The sequence below is a fragment of the Vombatus ursinus genome, unplaced genomic scaffold, assembly GCF_900497805.2.
Source record: "Vombatus ursinus unplaced genomic scaffold, bare-nosed wombat genome assembly UNPS02014774.1, whole genome shotgun sequence".
NCBI lineage: Eukaryota > Metazoa > Chordata > Mammalia > Diprotodontia > Vombatidae > Vombatus > Vombatus ursinus.
The window spans coordinates 20962325-20982088 of NW_020954552.1; the positions used below are offsets into that span (position 1 = coordinate 20962325).

At 37.5% G+C, this 19764-nt stretch overlaps 1 protein-coding gene across 4 annotated transcripts in view; it reads left to right on the forward strand.

Annotated features, from left to right (window-relative positions):
* ARHGEF28 (Rho guanine nucleotide exchange factor 28) overlaps positions 1 to 19764 on the forward strand; it is a 372652-nt gene that overhangs the window by 261360 nt on the left and 91528 nt on the right. For 2 of the 4 annotated variants that reach the window (XM_027864273.1, XM_027864271.1), the window contains exons 15-22: positions 2056 to 2136; positions 2788 to 2830; positions 7374 to 7497; positions 7877 to 8009; positions 14499 to 14554; positions 15246 to 15297; positions 16583 to 16730; positions 16832 to 16959. In XM_027864273.1, coding sequence (XP_027720074.1) covers positions 2056 to 2136; positions 2788 to 2830; positions 7374 to 7497; positions 7877 to 8009; positions 14499 to 14554; positions 15246 to 15297; positions 16583 to 16730; positions 16832 to 16959 — 765 coding nt within the window. The remainder of the gene's footprint in view (positions 1 to 2055; positions 2137 to 2787; positions 2831 to 7373; positions 7498 to 7876; positions 8010 to 14498; positions 14555 to 15245; positions 15298 to 16582; positions 16731 to 16831; positions 16960 to 19764) is intronic. The other 2 variants (XM_027864272.1, XM_027864274.1) reach the window with 1 other exon arrangement.

The window sequence follows — 19764 nt, forward strand, 5'->3', positions numbered from 1 at the left end:
TATGATTTCTGGCTTATCTTCATAGCTATAATAAAAATCATTTTAATATCTCTTTCCCCAAAAATGTCCCACATTCTAAAAAATAGTTAATTCCTCTCATTTATCCATTGTCTTATTCCTTTTGTATTATATTTTTGCAAATCTTTCCATACTGAGGTTACAAAGTCTAGAAATTTAGAAAAGCCAGAATATGCTTAAAGTATTTTCAGTTGACCATTTTAAAGAACCTTATTGAAATACTGTCTTTGCATTGTTGTTGCTATATAATTAGACATTTCCATTTATCCCACTAAATGTAATTTGTGTTAAATTCAGCCATTTGAAAAATAGGGTAAGACAAATACATACATGTAAACCAATATCTATCAAATGTTTCCTTACTCCCACTCCCACCCTTTTGGGAGGAATAGAGAGAATTAAAAAATCAATTATAAACATTAATACATATATAACTTATAGAGAGGAGAAGAAAAAAAGTTTTTTGTTTTTTTTTACAAAGGGTTCCTTGTATGTTTGGAAGAAAGGAGAAAAAGAAAGCTCAATGGATTCATTCTGTTTGGATCATGAGTCTTTTCTTACATCAGGAACTATGAAGGTCTTTGAGATTTGTTTTGATGGTGACCCCATTTTTTTCCCTGTCAAATTGTTCTGTGATATTATTATGATTGATTCCTACCTGTTAAACAGAGTTTACACTTGGAATATTAGGAAAGCAACTGCTACTTAACGGTAGCATGAAGTAACCTTATGCAAGGGTGTGTGTGTGTGTGTGTGTGTGTGTGTGTGTGTGTGTGTGTGTGTGTGTGTGTGTGTGTGTGTGTGTGTGCGCGCGCGCATATGCATGGTGGACTCTCTTGTTATGCTTGACTGTGACTTTCTGGATTTTTTTACATTCCTAAGCATTCTGAGAGGACTGACCAGATTGAGAAGGAATAAGATATGTCAAAGAAGAGGAATTGCTATAAAATAAGCTTATATATTTTTCTGTTAATAATCTGAGCTGAGTTCTTAATTGAGTAATTGTTTGGGAGATTTTAAAGTAGTACCTTTGCTTCAGACTCAGTTCCTAAATCTTCTCCTATGGCATGGATGTCCAGATAATAGAGGAAAAGTTTAATCTAGCTGTTTCATTTTATAGAGTAGGAAACAGAATCCTACCTAGGAAGGGTAAATAAATTGCCCAGGGCAACAGTACATACTAAACCTGAGAGATGGGATTTGAATGTAGGTCCTCGGATTCTGGAGACAGTGATTCACTTCTACTGTTCCCCATTACTTCTACTTTCCTTTTCTAAACCCAGGCTGTCAATTTTCATACACAGGAGGTGATCCCTTTGGTAATCAACATGGCAACCTCTCCTTATGCATCAAATCAAAATCCCTTCATGTAATTCTTTTGGGGGACATACTGTGGGCTTGGGCTAAAGGGAACCTCATAAATATTAGAATCATAGTCACAACTTTATCCAGCTGAATAGTTCTCTAAAATAATTATACATTTAAAAATTATATATGAAATAAATGTTTATTTGAGAGAGGTAATATAGTCGTATGAATAGAAGCTCTGATAAAGTGTCTTGAAGCCTGCTTAGAATCTGAATCCATCACTATTCTGCTGGATAACCTTGGTCATGTATCTTATCTTCTTGGTGTCTCAACTTATATAAGTTAAAGATAATTAATACCTGTGTGTCTTACTTTATAGAGTTTTTGTGAGGATAACAAATAATATCTATAGAGTAAAACCATGAACTTCTGTGAGCTAGGTTCTCTATTAAATACAAAATAATACTGGTCATCATTAATGCACACCCGTATTTACATTAATCTCTAAGACTATAAATTGAGGAATGGATGATGATCTGCATTGGTCCAGGGAGTTTTTTCTACTGACGAAATTATGGATCTAGTCAATATTTGTATAGCCTATACTTATTTTTTTCATAATGGATTCCTCCTTAAACATATGAAGCAATTTCCATTTTCCAGGTTTTTTTTGGGTATCATTTTGACGTTCTAGTTTATAACTTTAAAGGACTTATCCTCACTCTGTAGATGGTGTGTTCCTCAACAGTGGTCGTCCCCTCCTTCAGTCTCTTTCACTGTCTAAATCAGTGTCTCTGCTCCATCCTTGTAGTAAGTACTTTCCTGGAAACAAGATGGTGCTAAGCTGCTTGCATGAAGCTCACTGCAGTGTCTGTTGGGAAACTGGCTTTCCCTTTCTTTTCAATGAACCTTAAGGCAAATCTTATTGCCCTTCTTTGAGCTGACTGCTGCTGCTGCTGCAACTTGTCAGGGGTACTGCAGCCATATTACAATTTATAATTCCCTCTGCTAGACTGCAGGATATTTTTCTTGAGCTTTGCGAAAAGGTGCTAAAGGTTGTTTTTTTTCTTTTCTTTTTAAACACTTATGTGCTGGTGACTAAGTGTTTTGAATCAGGGATGAAGCTGCAGAGTGGACTATATAAAGGGGAAAATTAGTATTGTTGGGATCAAGCACATGAAGTTTGCTGATTTTCTGCACTTCTGAAAATATTTGCTGGCACTTGCTGAAGCTAACCCAGATTTGGGAAAAAAAATCTCAACACTTTACAATGTAGTGGTGTTTGTATTTCATGAAGTGCGATGACCTTGTCCAGGGTGACTCTTGCTTGTAAAAAATTGTTTTCTAATTTTCCGCCCAGCCTGATAAAAAATGGTGGAGGGTGTGCATTTCATATAAAAAAAGCAATGACCAGGCTAGTTGTCTAGCCTTAGTTTTAATTTTCTGTTCTGTGTTTTATAGAGCAAAGAGCTTACAGCTTATCGGAGCCATCACGAGAGAAAAGGTATAACCATTACACATTTCCTAAGAAAATGCTTATTGGATTCATTTTAAAATCAAACAAATACTGACTTGCCATCTCAGTATGCACGACTGCTGTGTCCAAGCATGGCAGATGTCAAGGAGCTCAGTAGGAGAAGGTAGAATTGTATACTGTGAGCCATCTCTGCCATCACTTGGTATGTTAGTAGTAACTGGGATCTTCTTCTTACCACCATCACCTCACTGGCCTTGAGTTCCTAGTTCTAGGCCTCTGTGCCTTGAGACTGGGGGCTAGCTTTTCTCTTTTGAAGGGCTGCTTTCCCAGTCAGCCAATTCAAGCCTTGTAGAGTGAGAGAGAAGCAGAGAATAAGGCCCAGCTGTTATTTGACGGACAGTGTGTGATTATGAGAACTGGGAAGCATAATAAGACCTTGAGTGGTTATGCTCCAGAACAATTCTTAGCTCTTTTTTGGAACCATTTGGTCTTCAGTCTGATTGAAGGTTATGCATCTCTCTATCCATTCTGTTTTACGTCACCTTATCTCTTGAACATAGGAGGTGCTTAACAAACGTTGAATTGTTGGATTTAAGGGCAGCTCCTAATCAATAGATTTATTGCTTGAAAGGAATTCAGAGTACATCTAGTCCAACCCTCTCGTTTTATAGATGAAGAAACAGATTGTGACTTACCAGCAGTCACAGCTGGTAATCCTCAGGAGGGGAAATTTGAACCTAGGTTCTTTGATTTCAAAGACAGTGTTCCAATATCTCTGCTGCTTCCTCATCTTTGTAAAGGGCAGGGCTAGGGACTCAGTATATAAAAATGAAATAAAATAAAATATCTGCCTTTCAGGAATAGTAGATTTTATCTTGTGCCTCTGCCATCTTACTTCTAATATGTGTTTGACAAATGTTTGTTGAATTGAGTTTCATAGAGTAGGGAGAGAAAATATACATACAAATAGTCATAAAACAACTTGGATTATAAGGGCAGAGGAGAAAAGTTTACTGCTACTAAGAATATCTGTAATAAATGACTAATAAATGTTATTAAAACAAACTAATGCCATTAAATATACCTTTAAAATATTTCACAAAGTTTAGTTATCTTCCTATAGATATTTAAAAGGTTTTTTTTTATTGATAGCTTTTATTTTCACATTATCTTCATTTTAAAATATCTTTCTTTCCCCCTCCCCACTCAGCCAACCATTCCTTATAATTTTTTTTTAGAGGTGAAAAAGAACAGTATGGCAAAATCAACTGACCAAGTCTGACATTGTATGTGCTATTCTATTCTACACCTTTTGTCTAATGCTTCTGCAAAGAATGGGGGAAAGAAGCACATTTTCCCATGTCTTCTCCAGGGTCAAGCTTCTTGGTCATCTAACTATCATTTTGAATAGCAAGATTCTTCTCTGTTTTCTTAAGCCTCATATAAACAACGATTTTGCAGTAGGTACTTGATTGGAGGAGCAAAGCCTTCTTTAGCTTCCTTTTTCCTTCCTTCTTTCCTTCCTCCTTCCCCTCTTTCATTCCGATTTCCTTCTTTTTTAGCTTCCTTCTTTTTTCTTTCCTTCACTTTTTCCTTCCTGCATTCTTTCCTTCCTCCTTCTCTCCCTCCTTCTCTCTCTTTTTCTTCTTTTTCTCTTTGCATCTCTTCCTTCTCCTCCTTTCTTACATTCTGCCTCTTCCTTTCCTCCTTCCTCTTTCAATTCCTTTATTCCTATTTCTCCTCTGTTTTTCTTTCTTCCTTTCTCTCATCTTTCCTTACCTTCCTCTTGTGTTATGGCAATAAACACCATAGGGACAGGTAGATCCATAACAAGGCATCAGCTGACCTTACACATGTCTCAGTGCTAGAAAAGTGGCTGATGAGGTAACTGCTTCTAACAACCTGGAGGAGGTCTTTGAACTTTGTGTGTTCTTCTGTGTGGGAGATTCTGAGAATTTATCAGCCTAACCTTTCTCAGATTTGTTCCCAGCCCAGTTTTGCTTTCAATATTGCCCTGCTTTTTTGTTGAGTTCTTCGGTAGAACAGTGGATTCAGTCTTAGAGTTTCTGGATGTATGATTATTGTGTTCTTGGATGGTGCATTTCATTATAATATCAAGTGTAAATTGGGAATTACGGTTAATTTACATGTTGCCTTATTAAAACCTAAAATTTTCAAAATTATTGTATTTAGCTGTAGTTTTGTAGAGTCTCTAAATAGTAGCTACAACTGTGCTGGAGGAGGAGTAGAGATGGTTTTGATGAGAGAACAAACCATTTTTCTTTGCTGGGATAGTGTAGGAGTGATCTGCCAGGAAGTAGGGAGTATGGATGAATATTTTTCACAACCCCTCCATCTGTGATTTTTCAGTGCGTTTGACATGGAAGCCCTCAGAGAAAGCTTTTCTCTTATAAATGATAGCCCTGATTCAGGGCCATTGGGATACTGGATATAAGATAATCTGAGTAAGAGTTATTTTTCAGTATATATTAAGCACACGTCATTATTTGATCTTTCCAAGTCAGAATCTGTTGATTATGAAGGAAAGTCACAGAAATGGATAGGGAATAATTGATCTGAAAATCCTGCATTTAGAAGGTCAGCTGAATGAAATTAAAATGATTTCATTAGAGGGTCCAGAGGGACCTTTTCTTTCTAAGCCTTGAAACAAGTTAGGGCTCTTATGTCATTTTTGCCCCTCAGGTTATTGCAAAGAGAAAACATATGAGGAAGCTGAAGAGTTGGCTAATCAGTTCTAGGTTTTGTAAATGTGTTTTGCAGTTGTTAGGGAAGTAGAAAGGATAAGAGGAGGAAACCCACATATACCATGATTACATTCTTACCATTGAAATACTCAAGTTATATTTATTCTTCCCCTCCTCTTTCAAGGGTGTGCTTTAAGAAACTAATCCATTAGGAAGAGCTATCACATGACAATCCTTCCACCCTCACAAGCATCAATAGTGGTTAGGGATTTGCGCAACATGGCTTACAGTACAACAAGCTTAGATAGGGGCCAGCTGGATCACCATTGATATCCCTGCTCTGCTCAATCAAGTTCAATGATTTTCATTATTTTTTAAAAGGTCAATTGAATTTGAGACACATAGCAATTCCTTTCCCTTAAAAATATAATAACCAAATGAATGTCTAGATATTGATTCTAAAGGAGCTACCAGAGATATGAAAGAAACCCTTAGATTTCTTTAGAGCATGTTGAAATTTATAGACAATATTGGAATTTGTAGCCTGGAATGGATCTTAGGGATTATTTAGCCCAACTACTGTAATTTTGTTGATAAGAGAACAGCCCAAACAAGTGAAGTCACTGAACAAAACTTTCTTATATCTCTTTTTTAAAAAAAATCAGTGTTTTGATTGATTATGGACTAGCAATATAGCCAATAAAACTTTCTTGATAACCATTGAGTAATTTCATTGAATAAAGAAGAGATTCTTAATGATTTTGGGTGTGTCATGGACCCCTGTGACAGTCTGGTGAAGTTTATAGATCCCTTCTCAGAATAATGTTTTTAAATGAATAAAATAAAATACATGAGATTACAAAGGAAATCAATTGTATTGAAATACAGTTAGCAAAATATTTTTAAAAAACAAATTTTTGGACTTCCAGGGTTATGAACTCTTGGCATAACATAGTCAACCTCTCTCAGTCTTTGGTTGATGAGGAGTAGTAATAGTCTCCTGTGTTTTGACACTTCTCTGTATGCTTTGAAGCATTCTTTAGGGGCTGAATGTGCTAGGCTTCAGTGATGACAAATAGAGTCGTAGAGTGGAGAAGACTTCAATTTTTAAACACATATTGGGAAAGTGTTTCTTTCTTAAACATTATCTAATTTGACATAAATACTATATTGACCTTTAATATGTGATTTTCTCTTATTTTATGGAATGAGTTTTTGTAGAGCAGCTTGTCTTTCAAATATTACTCTTTGTTTTGTTGTTTGGCTTTGAGAATTACGGTATTGCCAGTTGACATTTAGGGAAATATATCTTTTCATGGAAGGTCTTTGTTCCTTTCTGTCCTATGATTTAGGTGCCAGGCTTAGGAGAGTTCTAAATTTTATATAGTCATTTCTTAATTATCAGTAACTTCATAGAGTAATCTGCAGCTTCCTCCCCTTTGTCATTCAACTGACTGTCAGATTTCTGGGAGTGGTATGTGAGGAGGAGGACTTTGAAGCCAGGCACAGAGGTGATGAGTTGTTTGAATTTCTGAGGATTACATTTGTACATACCCTTGTATGTCTGCAAAAGCATTGAGTCTGACCAATTCCAACCACATAGATGCTTCCCAAATTATTGCTTGTTTGGCTTATCTGGGACATGGAAACTTTGCTTTATCACCAATAATAGGGAGTTGACTTTTTTCTTGGGTGACAGAATAGGGTTGAAATGACTTCTGAATAAACAGAAGGTTTTCATGCCTTTAGAAAAAAAATTAAAAATTGAACACATCTAGCAAATGCTAGACTCAGTACAGTGGATGATAGTTCTAAATCTACAATTCTGCCTTGCTTTGTTCATGGTAAATGATTCTGTGTTCTAGGATTCAGGAGGAGGAATGGGATAAATACATCATACCTGCCAAATCAGAGTCGGAGAAGTACAAAGTGAGTCGTACGTTCAGCTTTCTCATGAATAGGATGACCAGCCCTAGGAATAAATCTAAGGTAATTAACTGGGAGTCAATATCATATCTTGCAGAAAAAGGTAACGGACATTGCATTCATATCTTTGTGGCCTGTGGTTCCCAGCAGGTGCTAAAAAGTTTCTCCTATGTATTTAAAAATTTTTAGTTTTTCTAAATTTTATTTTTTGTAGTGCTTGTATTTGAAAATGTTTTTGTGTTTAGAATGGATTAGTGTCCAAACTCCTAGTGTTAGCTTACCTTGGCTGGGAGTTGGGGGGAAGGGTGTCACTCAGTACTAGGAACAATCTTTGTAGAGATAATTATTAATACAAAGACTTTGTGCTGTTAAAAAAAATTGGCTCCTAGTACTCCAGCTGCTTTTATGTGTTTTCCCTCTCCTGCTATTGTTGTGTCTAAAGACAAAGAACAAGGATGCCAAAGACAAAGAGAAATTGAATCGACATCAATTTGTTCCCGGGATGTTCTCAGGGGTTCTACCATGTTTTGTTTGTGATAAACCCCTTCTGGGAAAAGAGTCATTCCAGTGCGCTAGTAAGTAACTTCTTTTGATTTTGCTGAATCTGTTTATATTTTGTCTTTGTTCATCTTCTCTTCATTAGTTTGTACGCTCCCTATGAGAAGGGACTAGATCTCAACAAATATTATCTTAGCTTCCCTTTCAGCACTATGTACCTGGTAGGTGGGAACTCAAAAATTGTTTGTTGGTTTTATTTTTCTTTAGTTTTATTTTTTTGGTTAATATTCATTTATAAAAATATACACAAATGAACTTCAATGTATAAGTATTAAAACTTTTTATTCCCACACACCCAGGTGGACTCTTGTCTCAGGGGCAGCAGCCATGACCTGCCCTCTCTGGGGCTACATACAAGATCTTTCTCCATTTTAAAACTTTTACATTTTGAACTCACAGCTGAGGTTTTAAGTATGATAAATGTCATTAGCAGATTTTTTCTAAAGATAAACTGATTATTTTTCCCTCATAGTGACTGTGGACTTTAGCTCTCATCAGGTATGTCTTACCTTCTTTTCCTTTTGAGTAAGTCATTTTTTGCTTGTTACAAGATCAGAAGTTAAGGACATCTTGTGTATAGTTGTTAAATGTAGTTGTCCCAAACTCGAATAAATTTTTTTTGTGAATTTTTAATTTTATTTTAAAAATTTATTTAGTATTTTAGTTTTTCTCTAATTACATGTAAAAACAATTTTTACATCAGTTTTTAAAACTTTGAGTTCCAAATTCTCTCCCTCTATCCCTTCCCACCCCTTCCTCATTGAGAAGGCAAGCAATTTGATATAGGTTATACATGTGTAGTCATGCAAAACATTTTCATATTAGTCATGTTGTGAAGCAATACATAAACAAAAAAAACCTCAAGAAAAATAAAGAAAGTAAAAAAAGTATACTCCAATCTATATTCAGACACCATCAGTTCTTTCTCTGGGGATGGATCGCATTTTTCATCATAAGTTCTTCAGAGTTGTCTTGGATCATTCTGTTGCTAAGAACAGTTAAGTCATTCACTGCTGATCATCTTAAGATATTGCTGTTACTTTGTGCACAGTACATTTCACTTTGCATCAGCTCATGTAAGTCTTCCCAGATTTTTCTGAGAACATCTTGCTCATCATTCTTATAGCACAATAGTATTCCATCACAATCATATACTGCAATTTATTCACCCATTCCCCAATTGATGGGCATCCCCTCAATTTCCAGTTCTTTGCCACCAGAAAAGAGTTGCTATAAATATTTTTGTACATATAGATCCTTTGCCTTTTTGTTTTTTATCTCTTTTGGGATACAGACATAGTAGTGATATTGCTAGGTCAAAGGGTATGCATGGCTTTGTAGCCTATTGGGCATAGTTCCAAATTGCTCTACAGAGTCGTTGAATCAGTTCACAACTCCACCAACAGTTCATTAATGTCTCATTTTTCCCATACTCCCTACAACATTTGTCATTTTCCTTTTCTGTCCTATCAGCCAATCTAATAAGTACGAAGTAGTACCTCAGAATTGTTTTAATTTGCATTTCTTCAGTCAATAGTGAGTTAGAGCATTTTTTTCATATGGCTATAAGTTGGTTTGATTACTTCATCTGAAAACTGTTCATATCTTTTGATCGTTTATCAATTGGAGAATGACTCATTTTTATAAATTCGACTCAGTTCTCTATATGTTTGAGAAATGAGGCCTTTATCAAAGAAACTTGCTTCAAATTTTTTTCAGTTACTATTGCTAACTATATTTCCCTCCATCCTATTTCACTGCCTCCCTCACCCCGTTTATTCTATTCTCTCTCTCCTTTCACCCTGTCCCTCCTCAAAAATGTTTTACTGCTGACTGCCTCTCCCCCAGTCTGTCCTCCCTTCTATCACCCCGCCATCCCCTTTCCCTCCTACTTTCCTGTAGGATAAGGTAAATTTCTATACTCAATTGAATGTGTATGTTATTCCCTCTTTGAGCCAATTCTGATGAGGGTAAGATTAATTCTCTTTCACCTCCCCCACCCCTTCCTCTCCACTGTAAAAGCTTTTTCTTGTCCCTTTTATGTGAGATAATTTATGCCATTCTACCTCCCCCTTTCCCTTTCTCCCAGTGCATTCCTCTCTCATACCTTAATTTTATTTTATAAGATATCACTCTTTCATATTCAACTCACACCTGTGTCTTCTGCCTATATATACTCCTTCTAACTGCCCTAATAATGAGAAAAATCTTATGAGTTATAAGTATCATCTTCCTATGTAGGAATGTAAACAGTTTAACCTTGTTAAGTCCCTTTTGATTTCCCTTTCCTGTTTACCTTTTTATGCTTCTCTTGAATATTGTATTTGAAAGTCAAATTTCCTATTCAGTGTTGATCTTTTCATCAACAATGCTTGAAAGTCCTCTATTTCATTGAATGTCTGTTTTTTCCTCTGAAGGATTATACTCAGTTTTGCTGGGTAGGTGATTCTTGGTTGTAATCCTAGCTCCTTTGACCTCCAGAATATGACATTATAAGCCCTCCAATCCTTTCATGTAGAAGCTCCTAAATCTTGTGTTATCCCAGGCCTGCACAACATATCGCCTGCAGGCCACTTATGGTCCTCCAATGCAGCCTGCAGGTGGTATGTTGTGCAAGCATGTATCTACATCCTCTTCATTTTTCGAGGGCCACCCAAAATCCTTTTGTGGGCCGCTGGTTGTGCAGGACTGTAGCTGCACAATACTTGAGTTGTTTCTTTCTGGCTGCTTGTAATATTTTCTCCTTGACCTAGGAGCTTTGGAATTTGGCTATAATATTCCTGGGACTTTTTGTTTTAAGATTTCTTTTAGAAGGTGTTCAATGGATTCTTTCAATTTCTGTTTAACCCTCTGGTTCTAGAATATCAGGGCAGTTTTCCTTGATAATTTCTTGAAAGATGGTGTCTAGGCTCTTTTTTTTTTTTGATTATGGCTTTTAGGTAGTCCCAATTTTTAAATTATCTCTTCTGGATCTATTTTCCAGGTCAGTTGTTTTTCCAATGAGATATTTCACATTATCTTCTATGTTTTTATTCTTTTGGTTTTGTTTTATCTTGATTTCTCATAAATTCATTAGCTTCCATTTGCTGAATTCTAATTTTTACGGAATTATTTTCTTCAGTGAACTTTTGTACCTTCTTTTCCATTAGGCCAATTCTGCTTTTTAAGGAGTATTTTTCTTGAGTGAATTTTTGTGCCTTTTTCCCATTTGACCAGTTATAATTTTGAAGGCATTCTTCTCCTCATTTGCTTTTTGTACTTCTTTTACCATTTGACTTAGTCTGTTTTTTAAGGTATTATTTTCTTCAGTATTTTTTGCGTCTCCTTTACCAAGCCGTTGACTCTTTTTTCATCGTTTTCTTGCATCATCCTTATTTCTCTTCCCAATTTTTTACCTACCTCTCTTTCTTGATTTTCAAAATCTTTTTTGAGCTTTTCCACGGCCTGAGACTAATTCATATTTTTCTTGGAGGCTTTGGATACAGGAGCTTTGACTTTCTTATCTTCTTCTGAGTGTGTGTTTTGATCTTCCTTGTCACCATAGTAACTTTCTATGTTCAGAATTTTTTCTGTTGTTTGCTCATTTTCCCAGCCTATTTCTTGACTTTTAACCCTTTGTTAAAGTGAGGCTCTGTTTCCAGGGTGGTGGGCACACTATCCTAATCTTCAAGGATTTTGTGTACTGTTTTCAGAGATACTTTTAGGGACCTATATGTTTTCAATTCTTCCTATGTGATATGATCTAAGGAAAGGTGTGTGGTCTGGTCTACGGGTAACCGCATGTACTCTTTTCTGCCCTGGAACTGTGATGAGGGTCCCTGCTCCACTATGGCGATAAGCTGAGGTGTGCTAGCGCTCCTCCCTGCCATGGGACTGCCACCCAAGACTGTGACCCAGATCCAAGTATAAGCAAAGCAACAGAGTCCTGCCTCAATGCCAGCAAAGAGACCCCTATAATCTCCTTCTGAGCAGTAGTTCGCTGAGAGCTCTGGAAGCAGCTGCTGCTGCTGCAGAATCAAAGGCTCCCAAGGCTTGCTCCTGGTTTGCTGGGGCTGGTGTACTGGCATGGCCTGTTCTAGACTGTGTTCCACTCTTACCCAGGTGTAACACATCTTTCCTGCTGACCTTCTAAGTTGTCTTTGGCTGGGAAATTATTTCACCCCATCCTTTTGTGGATTCTTCTGCTCCAGGAATTGTTTTGTGGCATTATATAAAGGTGTTTGGAGGGGTTTTGGGGAGAGCTCAGGTGAATCGCTACCTTTTCTCTGCCATGTTGGCTCCACCTCCTAAATATTCTTTTAAATGTCATCTGCAGGGTTTTACTGGCCATTCTGCAGCCAATGTTAAATGCATAAAAATGCACAAGAACTTTGCAAAGATATCTTTTAGAGAGTGAAGTTTGATTTCTGGAATAAGGAAAGGCACAAGATAAATAATGCTCACTCTTAAAAAAATAAGTTGTTGGTATTCTTAATCTAGTCTACAGAAGGTTTACTAAATGTAACTTGGCATCTTCCATTGATGTCCACCCCCTCCCAATCCCTTTTTCAAACTACCATCCCACTTCTCTCCTTCAGTTGAAGCCAAAGTCCTTGAAGCTGTGTTCATTTCTCAGCAACAACTTCCCACTTAACTGCCTGACTTATATCCCTCCTACATTACTTATTAAAAAAATAAACCCTAAAAAACTACTCTTTTAAATTCAATTCAATTCAACAAAGATATGTGCCCAGCACTGTGCTAAGCACTGGTAATACAAAAAAGAAAAAAAAAACCAGTGTATGCCCTCAAGGAGCTTACAATCTAATGGGGAATGACAACACACAAAAGGAGGCTGGGAAGCTGGAGGATCAGGGGAGACATTTGGGTGGGAGAGAACACCAGGGGTCATGATAAAGTGGGAAGGTAAGAGAGAGTGTCTGGCAGAGCTGCAGATGCAAAGTGGAGTGAGTGATGTATCATCAGTGACCACCTCCTAGGCTTAGCCAGGTCAAAATGTCCTTTTCTCAGGCTTCATCCTCCTTGACCTTTCTGTTGCACTTGGTACTGTTGGTGACCCTCCTCCTTGAAATACTCTGTCATCCTTTGAGTGTAGTTGGCTAGCCATGACACTAGCTCCCTGCTACCCACTTTCAGCCCTGACCTGTAGTCTGTTCTATCTTGCTTTTTTAGCTAGCTACATGACATCTTTACATAGAGGTCTTGCCGCCCTGCCTGGAAAATCAGCATGCTTGAAACTAAACTCATCTGCTTTCCCCCAAAAGCTGTGAAAAGCAAAAAATAATCACCAGTGAAGTAACAAAGCCTATCTCCCCAACATTTTATTTATTTACTTTTAAAAACTTTTTCATTTATTTATTTTATATATTTTTAACATTCTTTTTTTGTTGCGTTCAATTCTCTCCCTCCCCCACTCATGAGAAAGCAAGCAATATATACCCACTATACATGTGAAGGCATGTAAAAATATTTATATATTAGCTATATTACAAAAAAAAACCCAAGAAAAGTAAAGTAAAAAAATGTGCTTCAGTATGCACTCAGAATTCATTAGTTCTCTTTCTGGAGGTGGAGAACATTTTTCACGGAGTGTTTGGGGAATTGTTCAATATTGTGTTGATCGGAGTAGTTAATCAGAGTGAGGAACCTGCAACCCTATAGGTCCTCAAGTGCAGCCCTTTGACTGAATCCAAATTTCACAGAACAAATCCCCTTAATAAAAGGATTTGTTCTGTAAAACTAAAGGCCGCATACACCCAAGGACCTAGAAGGCCACATGTGGCCTTGAGGCTGCAGGTTCCCCACCCCCAGAAGAAAGTCTTTCACCTGTCTTTTTTATTTATTTGTTTGTTTAATAATTAGATCATCATTCTCCTCTTAATCTAGGCTCAAAATCTTGGAGTCATCTTTGACCCTCATCTTTCTTTGGGCCTGATATCTAATTATTGAACAAGTCTTTTTCTTCATGATTTTAGCCATCCCTTCTATTCCATTTCCATTGCTTTGCCTTTCATATCTCTTCTGGTTTTACAGAGAAGAATAGGAATTTCTCAAGTACAGTAAAACCTCTGGACAAAATCCCTGTGATTTTTTGGAGTGGTTGTCAAAGTCTGTTGGAAAAATCCATAAATATGTATGACATGGTTGCCACTCAATCCTTAGTTGACATATAAGTGATAACTAGCAAGGCAAAGAACAAATAGGTTAGACAAGGACAAAAGACTTCTTTTATGTTCCCTGTGGCACCTTGCACAAAGCTGGGCACATGAGAGATTTCTGGTTAACTTTTGCTGACTAACAAAGTCAAGGAAATTAGGGCTTGGTGTTAAATGAACATTTTGAAATACATATTATGCCAATTTATGGGTTGTGCTCCAATTTCAGGTTTTAGTGGGAGAAGCAATTTTGTGGGGAGAATCTTAATTAAAATAGAATGTTCTAGTCTGGTGCATTTTAAGTAAATGATACTTTGTTATGAATATTGAAAGATTTGCTTTTTCTTTCAGTCTGTAATGCAAGTGTACACAAAAGCTGTAGGGAGTCCACCCCTCCATGTACCAAGGTAATCTGAGACCACGTCTGTATTCTCTTGTTAGACTCCCTTGGTTGAATCCCCCCATCGTGACCTTCTAAATGTCTTCCCCAAGCAGCAACTGTAGCGAATGGTGACCAGTTGTTTTTGTCCAGGAGGCAGGCACAACTTCTGTCCTTAAAGCAGATGCTTCTAAAAAACACATAAAGACTAAAGTGCAGCCACACATAGATGTAGGTTGGGCTTGGATTTGTTTTCCTTTCTGTTGATTGTTTGAGAAGGTCAAGGATAAAATGAAGGAATCAATGAATAGATTTGGAAGTGATATGGGGATGGTTGCTTAAAGCACTATATAAATCAGAACCATGATTATTAGTAATCCTTCAGCATGTGAACTTCAGTGTTTTGGCAGAAGTGTCCATGAAGTGCCCCCTTTCTTATTTCCCATTACAAGAATAGCAAGTAGCTACTAGTAAAGAAAAAAAAAAGAAGGTAGGAGGAGACTGAATGGAAGGGAACTCTTCCATCTTACTCTTGGCAGGGTGGGCGGGCTGTCTTCCTGGTTCCCCCGAGGATGCTTCTTGAACATTGTTCATAATAAAAAATGTGATGTCTAAGATGAGAGCCACTGATTAGAGTCTCCTTCTGTTTAACTCTGTGGGCCTTCTCACAGCAAGACTTTGATCTGATATTGTGCGTTTCTACTGTTCTTCCTCACCAGAAACTCCAGGAGAGATATCACAACAAGATCAGACCACAAGCCACTCTTGGAAGTAAGTTCTGTGGATATAATAAAATGGGCAGGACAGTTCTTTTGAAGTATAATGCACGCCACAAATAGCTCTCCAAATAAAAGACCTCCTTTTATTGTTTTCTTGTTCATGCGTCTCTCCTTCCACTGCCTATGGTGGATTTAATGTGATTTTTACATTTGAAACACACAACTCACAAATGAAAAACACTCATCAGACCTATTCAAGAATCTTATGTGAACGTTTCACTTATTGCATGAACCTTTTAATCGCAAGCTCAGTTGGTTAAAATTTGCAAAAACAAAACAAAATTAAAAAAAACAACAGAGAAATAGAGTACGTGTGCACCTGTTCAGTTGAGAGGCCTCTTTACATTCTCCTCGAGCCGTCTGTCTGGCTGGCTCTCTCCTTCACTCCATTAACCTCACTTTTGTGTTGGTTGTATTGCCACACAAGTTGTGTCTCTTTCCTCCCTCGCCTCACGTCAGGTAGACTGTGAGCTGCTTCAGGGCCTAGACTGGGTTGTTTTTCATTATGGTATGTGTAGAGTAGGTACTTAACACCTATTTGTTTGACTGGATGAGAAGGAACTGTGGGTTAATGGTTTTCCTCTCCTTTCAGATAATGTATTCTGTCATATACTCTTTAAAAGTATTTATAGTATTTTACAAGTTTGCCTGTATTCAGGATGTTTTTTCCTTTCCACCTCCTGACATACAAGAATGGATATTAAATGTAATAGTCTATGGAAACACCATTCTATTTTCAGGATGAAGCCATTGAATTTAAGTTTGAATGGCAGTTTTTCACCTACCTCCATTCTTATGCCATGAGGGACACTCCTTCTCCCTTCCTCCACCCCTCCAACAGCATTCCATTCTATTTATACACCCTGTGTGTGTATATGGGTATACACACAGCATGTATTATATTAATGATGCTAATAACACCTTGTATTTATTTAAAACTCATCTCCAGGGAGCGTAAGCAGTAATTTATAGGTGAGCTGTGTTCCGTGTTTCCCCATCCCATTGCCCTCATTATTTACGTAGTGTTGAGTACTACAGTCTCCAGATGGACACACCAAAATATGGCTCTTTGTAGGCAAGGCTTTTGGGTAGGGTGTTAAATCGAAGGGATGTTGCCAGTGGATGGACTGTATATGGAGAATGCTGTGATGTCTAACTTCTTAAAAAAGCGTGAGTGAACCGTTTTAAGGATTTAACTTTCTGTACCTTATTGTGATTTTTACTGTCCATTAAAAAACAAACCAACCAACCTGTGATGCTTGTACTTTGCTTTCTAGATTCCTCATTTAGGGATATTCCTCATCCCAATTCCTCTTCTCTGCACTCTTCTTCTTCCATGCCTGTTGGGCTTCCTACTGGAAGAAAAGAAGCCACATGTCCAGGGTACTCGCTGTCCAGAAGTGTTCCTGGTACCAACCTAGAAAGGTAAGATTTAATCTGTTTTCACATCCTTGAAGTTCTCAGAGTTGATGCTGTGGTTAATTCTGCTTCTTCTCCCTCCCTATCCCACTCCCCACCTGATTTAGTTTCAGAAGGTCAGTGACATCTTTGGAATCAGATGCTGATGGTAGCAACTGGAGGACTAGGTCACATTCTGATGAGCTGTTACAGTCCATGGGATCTTCTCCCTCCATGGATTCATTCATAATGGAAGGTGAGAAGAGTACCCTCTGGCATTCACTCAGCCATTGATATCTCTGTTAGCATTTGGGAAAAAAAAGAAAAAAAGATTTCCTATTTTATTTTATGTAGTCAAATAGTATCAAGATTATATTATATATTCTCTGGTTCTTCAGACTGGGTGGTCCATCTTCCTATTGAAATTCGTGACCTTTTATTTTAAATTCTATTTAATAAAACTTATATTCTAATTATGTTGTTACAGTAAAAAAAATGGAAATTTAACATATTAGAAGCACCAAATATGGCCTAGTGAGTGTGATAGTCCTTTATTTTAAGTTTTTAAGGTTCATATTCTAAGAAATAATATCCTAAGAATGACATGTACTAGTGAAGACTATGTAGCTTATTGTGTATTGATGATCATTTTTTGTGTGTTTTGCTGCCATCAAAATGAAAAAAAATTGGCCCAACTCAAATTAATTTTTATTTGTGCTCCTGAGCTTCTCACAGGTTCAGTTGTATATGGAATCCTGATTTCCATATTTCAGTTGTAAATGTATTTAAAAATAGAGAGACAGATGACGTGGTGGCCTGATGGCTGGCTTTGGCATCAGGAAGACCTATGTTCAAATCTTGTTTCTGACACATACTAGATATGTGATCCTGGGCAAATTATTTAATCTCGTTATACTCTGGGTCATCCTCTGAGACTATAAGTAACAGATGAGTTGTTGATCTGCGTTGGTGGAGGGTGTTTCTATGCCAGGAATTCCCCACCCTGATGAAATCACAGGTCTGGACCACCCTCCTCCTTCCCCTCCTCCCCCAGTAAGATGTCTTTCCAAACTTAAGCATAATGCACTCTTCAGCTGTCTTTCTGAAACTGACCTGAAGCTTCCTAGCCACAAGATATTTTCTTAAGGATGAAAGTTGCTTTCTGAATACAAGGTGAATGAAATAACTCTGCAAAGAGCCCAAGGGGATATCACAATTACAGTAAGGGAAGAATCCTGGGATCTGAGGGCCATTCAATACTTTATGCCTAAATTAGAATGATCCCAAGTGGCTACTGTTCTCCCAGGAGATTTCTTCCGTTCTCTCTGCCTTTAAAGAGTCTAGAAATGCCACATGAAGATCAGAAATTTAACTCCCCCCAAAGTTAGGCAAAAATAAGTGGAAGTAGCTGAAATGAAAGAAATCTTTAAAAAAATCCAACCACACTCTAAGGGCTTGATAAATACAGATCATTCATAATCATTGCTGCCAACCACAAGCACAAAAGAATTGCTTTTTGGTATGTGCTGGATAAACTCTTGGTCAAGTGGGTTGATGGGCGGTTATGATTTTTTTCCTCTGTTGAGACTATTACACTATGAAAGGTCTCCAGCTTAGACTCCAGAACTCCAAGGATATTGCTTTACACTTGGGGAAGAAAGGAGAATGCACTGAAGTCTGAAGTTATATGGGGATAGAATATACTCTAAAATAGGCTGGCCCAGACAACCCCATAATAATGATAACCAATAGCTAACATTTATTTAGCACTTTAAGATTTCTAAAATGCTTTACGTATATTAATCCATTTGATCCTCACAACAACCCTGTGAGGTAGGTGCTATTATTATCTCCACTTTACAGATGAAGAAATTGAGGCACAAAAAGTTTAGGTGACTTGTTCAGGGTCATACAGCTAATGCGTGTCTAAGGTAGGATTAGAATTCAGGTCTTTCTGACTCCATGTTCTTTGCTCTGTCCACTACACCACTTAACTGCTATGGGAGCTCTGGAAGGTGTTATCTGCTTGGAGAATTTTGATGGGGTCTGGGACCTACCCTCTTTTCCAAATACATCAGAACTCCCTAGAGGGGACCCTTGAACCCATTTGTGGGAAGATCCAATTCAGGTGGGTCTCAAATGGCGCCCAGATCAGAGCCTGATCTGGATTGCTAAAGAGATGGGCATGGGAGGCCCTTCCTTTACATGTACACTTTCCCCACTGCCTGCCATGACCACTTTCCTCATCTTCCTATCTAGTCTTTAAAGTTCAACTCAAATGCCATGTTCCAGCTTGCTTGCTAGTAGCCCCTTGGATCAATCAACAAGGATTTATTAAGCTCCTACTACATTCCAGACACTGTGCTAGGCACTGAGGAAGATGAAAACAAAGATGGTCCTTGCCCTCAAGAAGCTTACATTCTAGCCTCAATCTCACAGATCTCTGTTTGCTGGTGATCTTGTGATCTCATCATTATAAGGGAGCAAGAAAAGTTGTTCAGTGGAGCTCCTGATCAATTTGTTGGCAGGGTATGAAACTTTGTCAGAAGTCTGCCTCCCATTATATCATGTGTTATTTTGGATTTTTGGTTCTTTCTTTTCTCACCACCACACTCTAAGTTTGATAAGGCAGGACTGTGTTTTATTGTGAGCACTCTGTAGACAATGGGTGCTTAATATATGCTTGTTGAATTTAACAAATCCTAGTAATATCAAATGAAGTTAGTACCTGGTGACAAATAAAATAAATATTGCAATTTTTGTCTATTAATTATGGACAGATAGAATTTAAAGTAAGAATTTAGTCTGGGATAAGGATTAAAATACTATACCTATGCTATGTCTGAGGGAAAATGTAAATACAGGAGGATAGTCACAGGGCAAAAGTCAGTAGTGCCTTGGTTCAATCACCAAGAATTTATCAAGCTCTCCTTGGTATGGAGTTTAATGGACTGCAAACTCAATACATTTCAACAATGTGATTTTCTTTTTAGCCAAAAAAAGCAAATACATAAGTTCATAAAATCATCGTTCATAGATTTAGGGGTAAGAGGAAATTTAC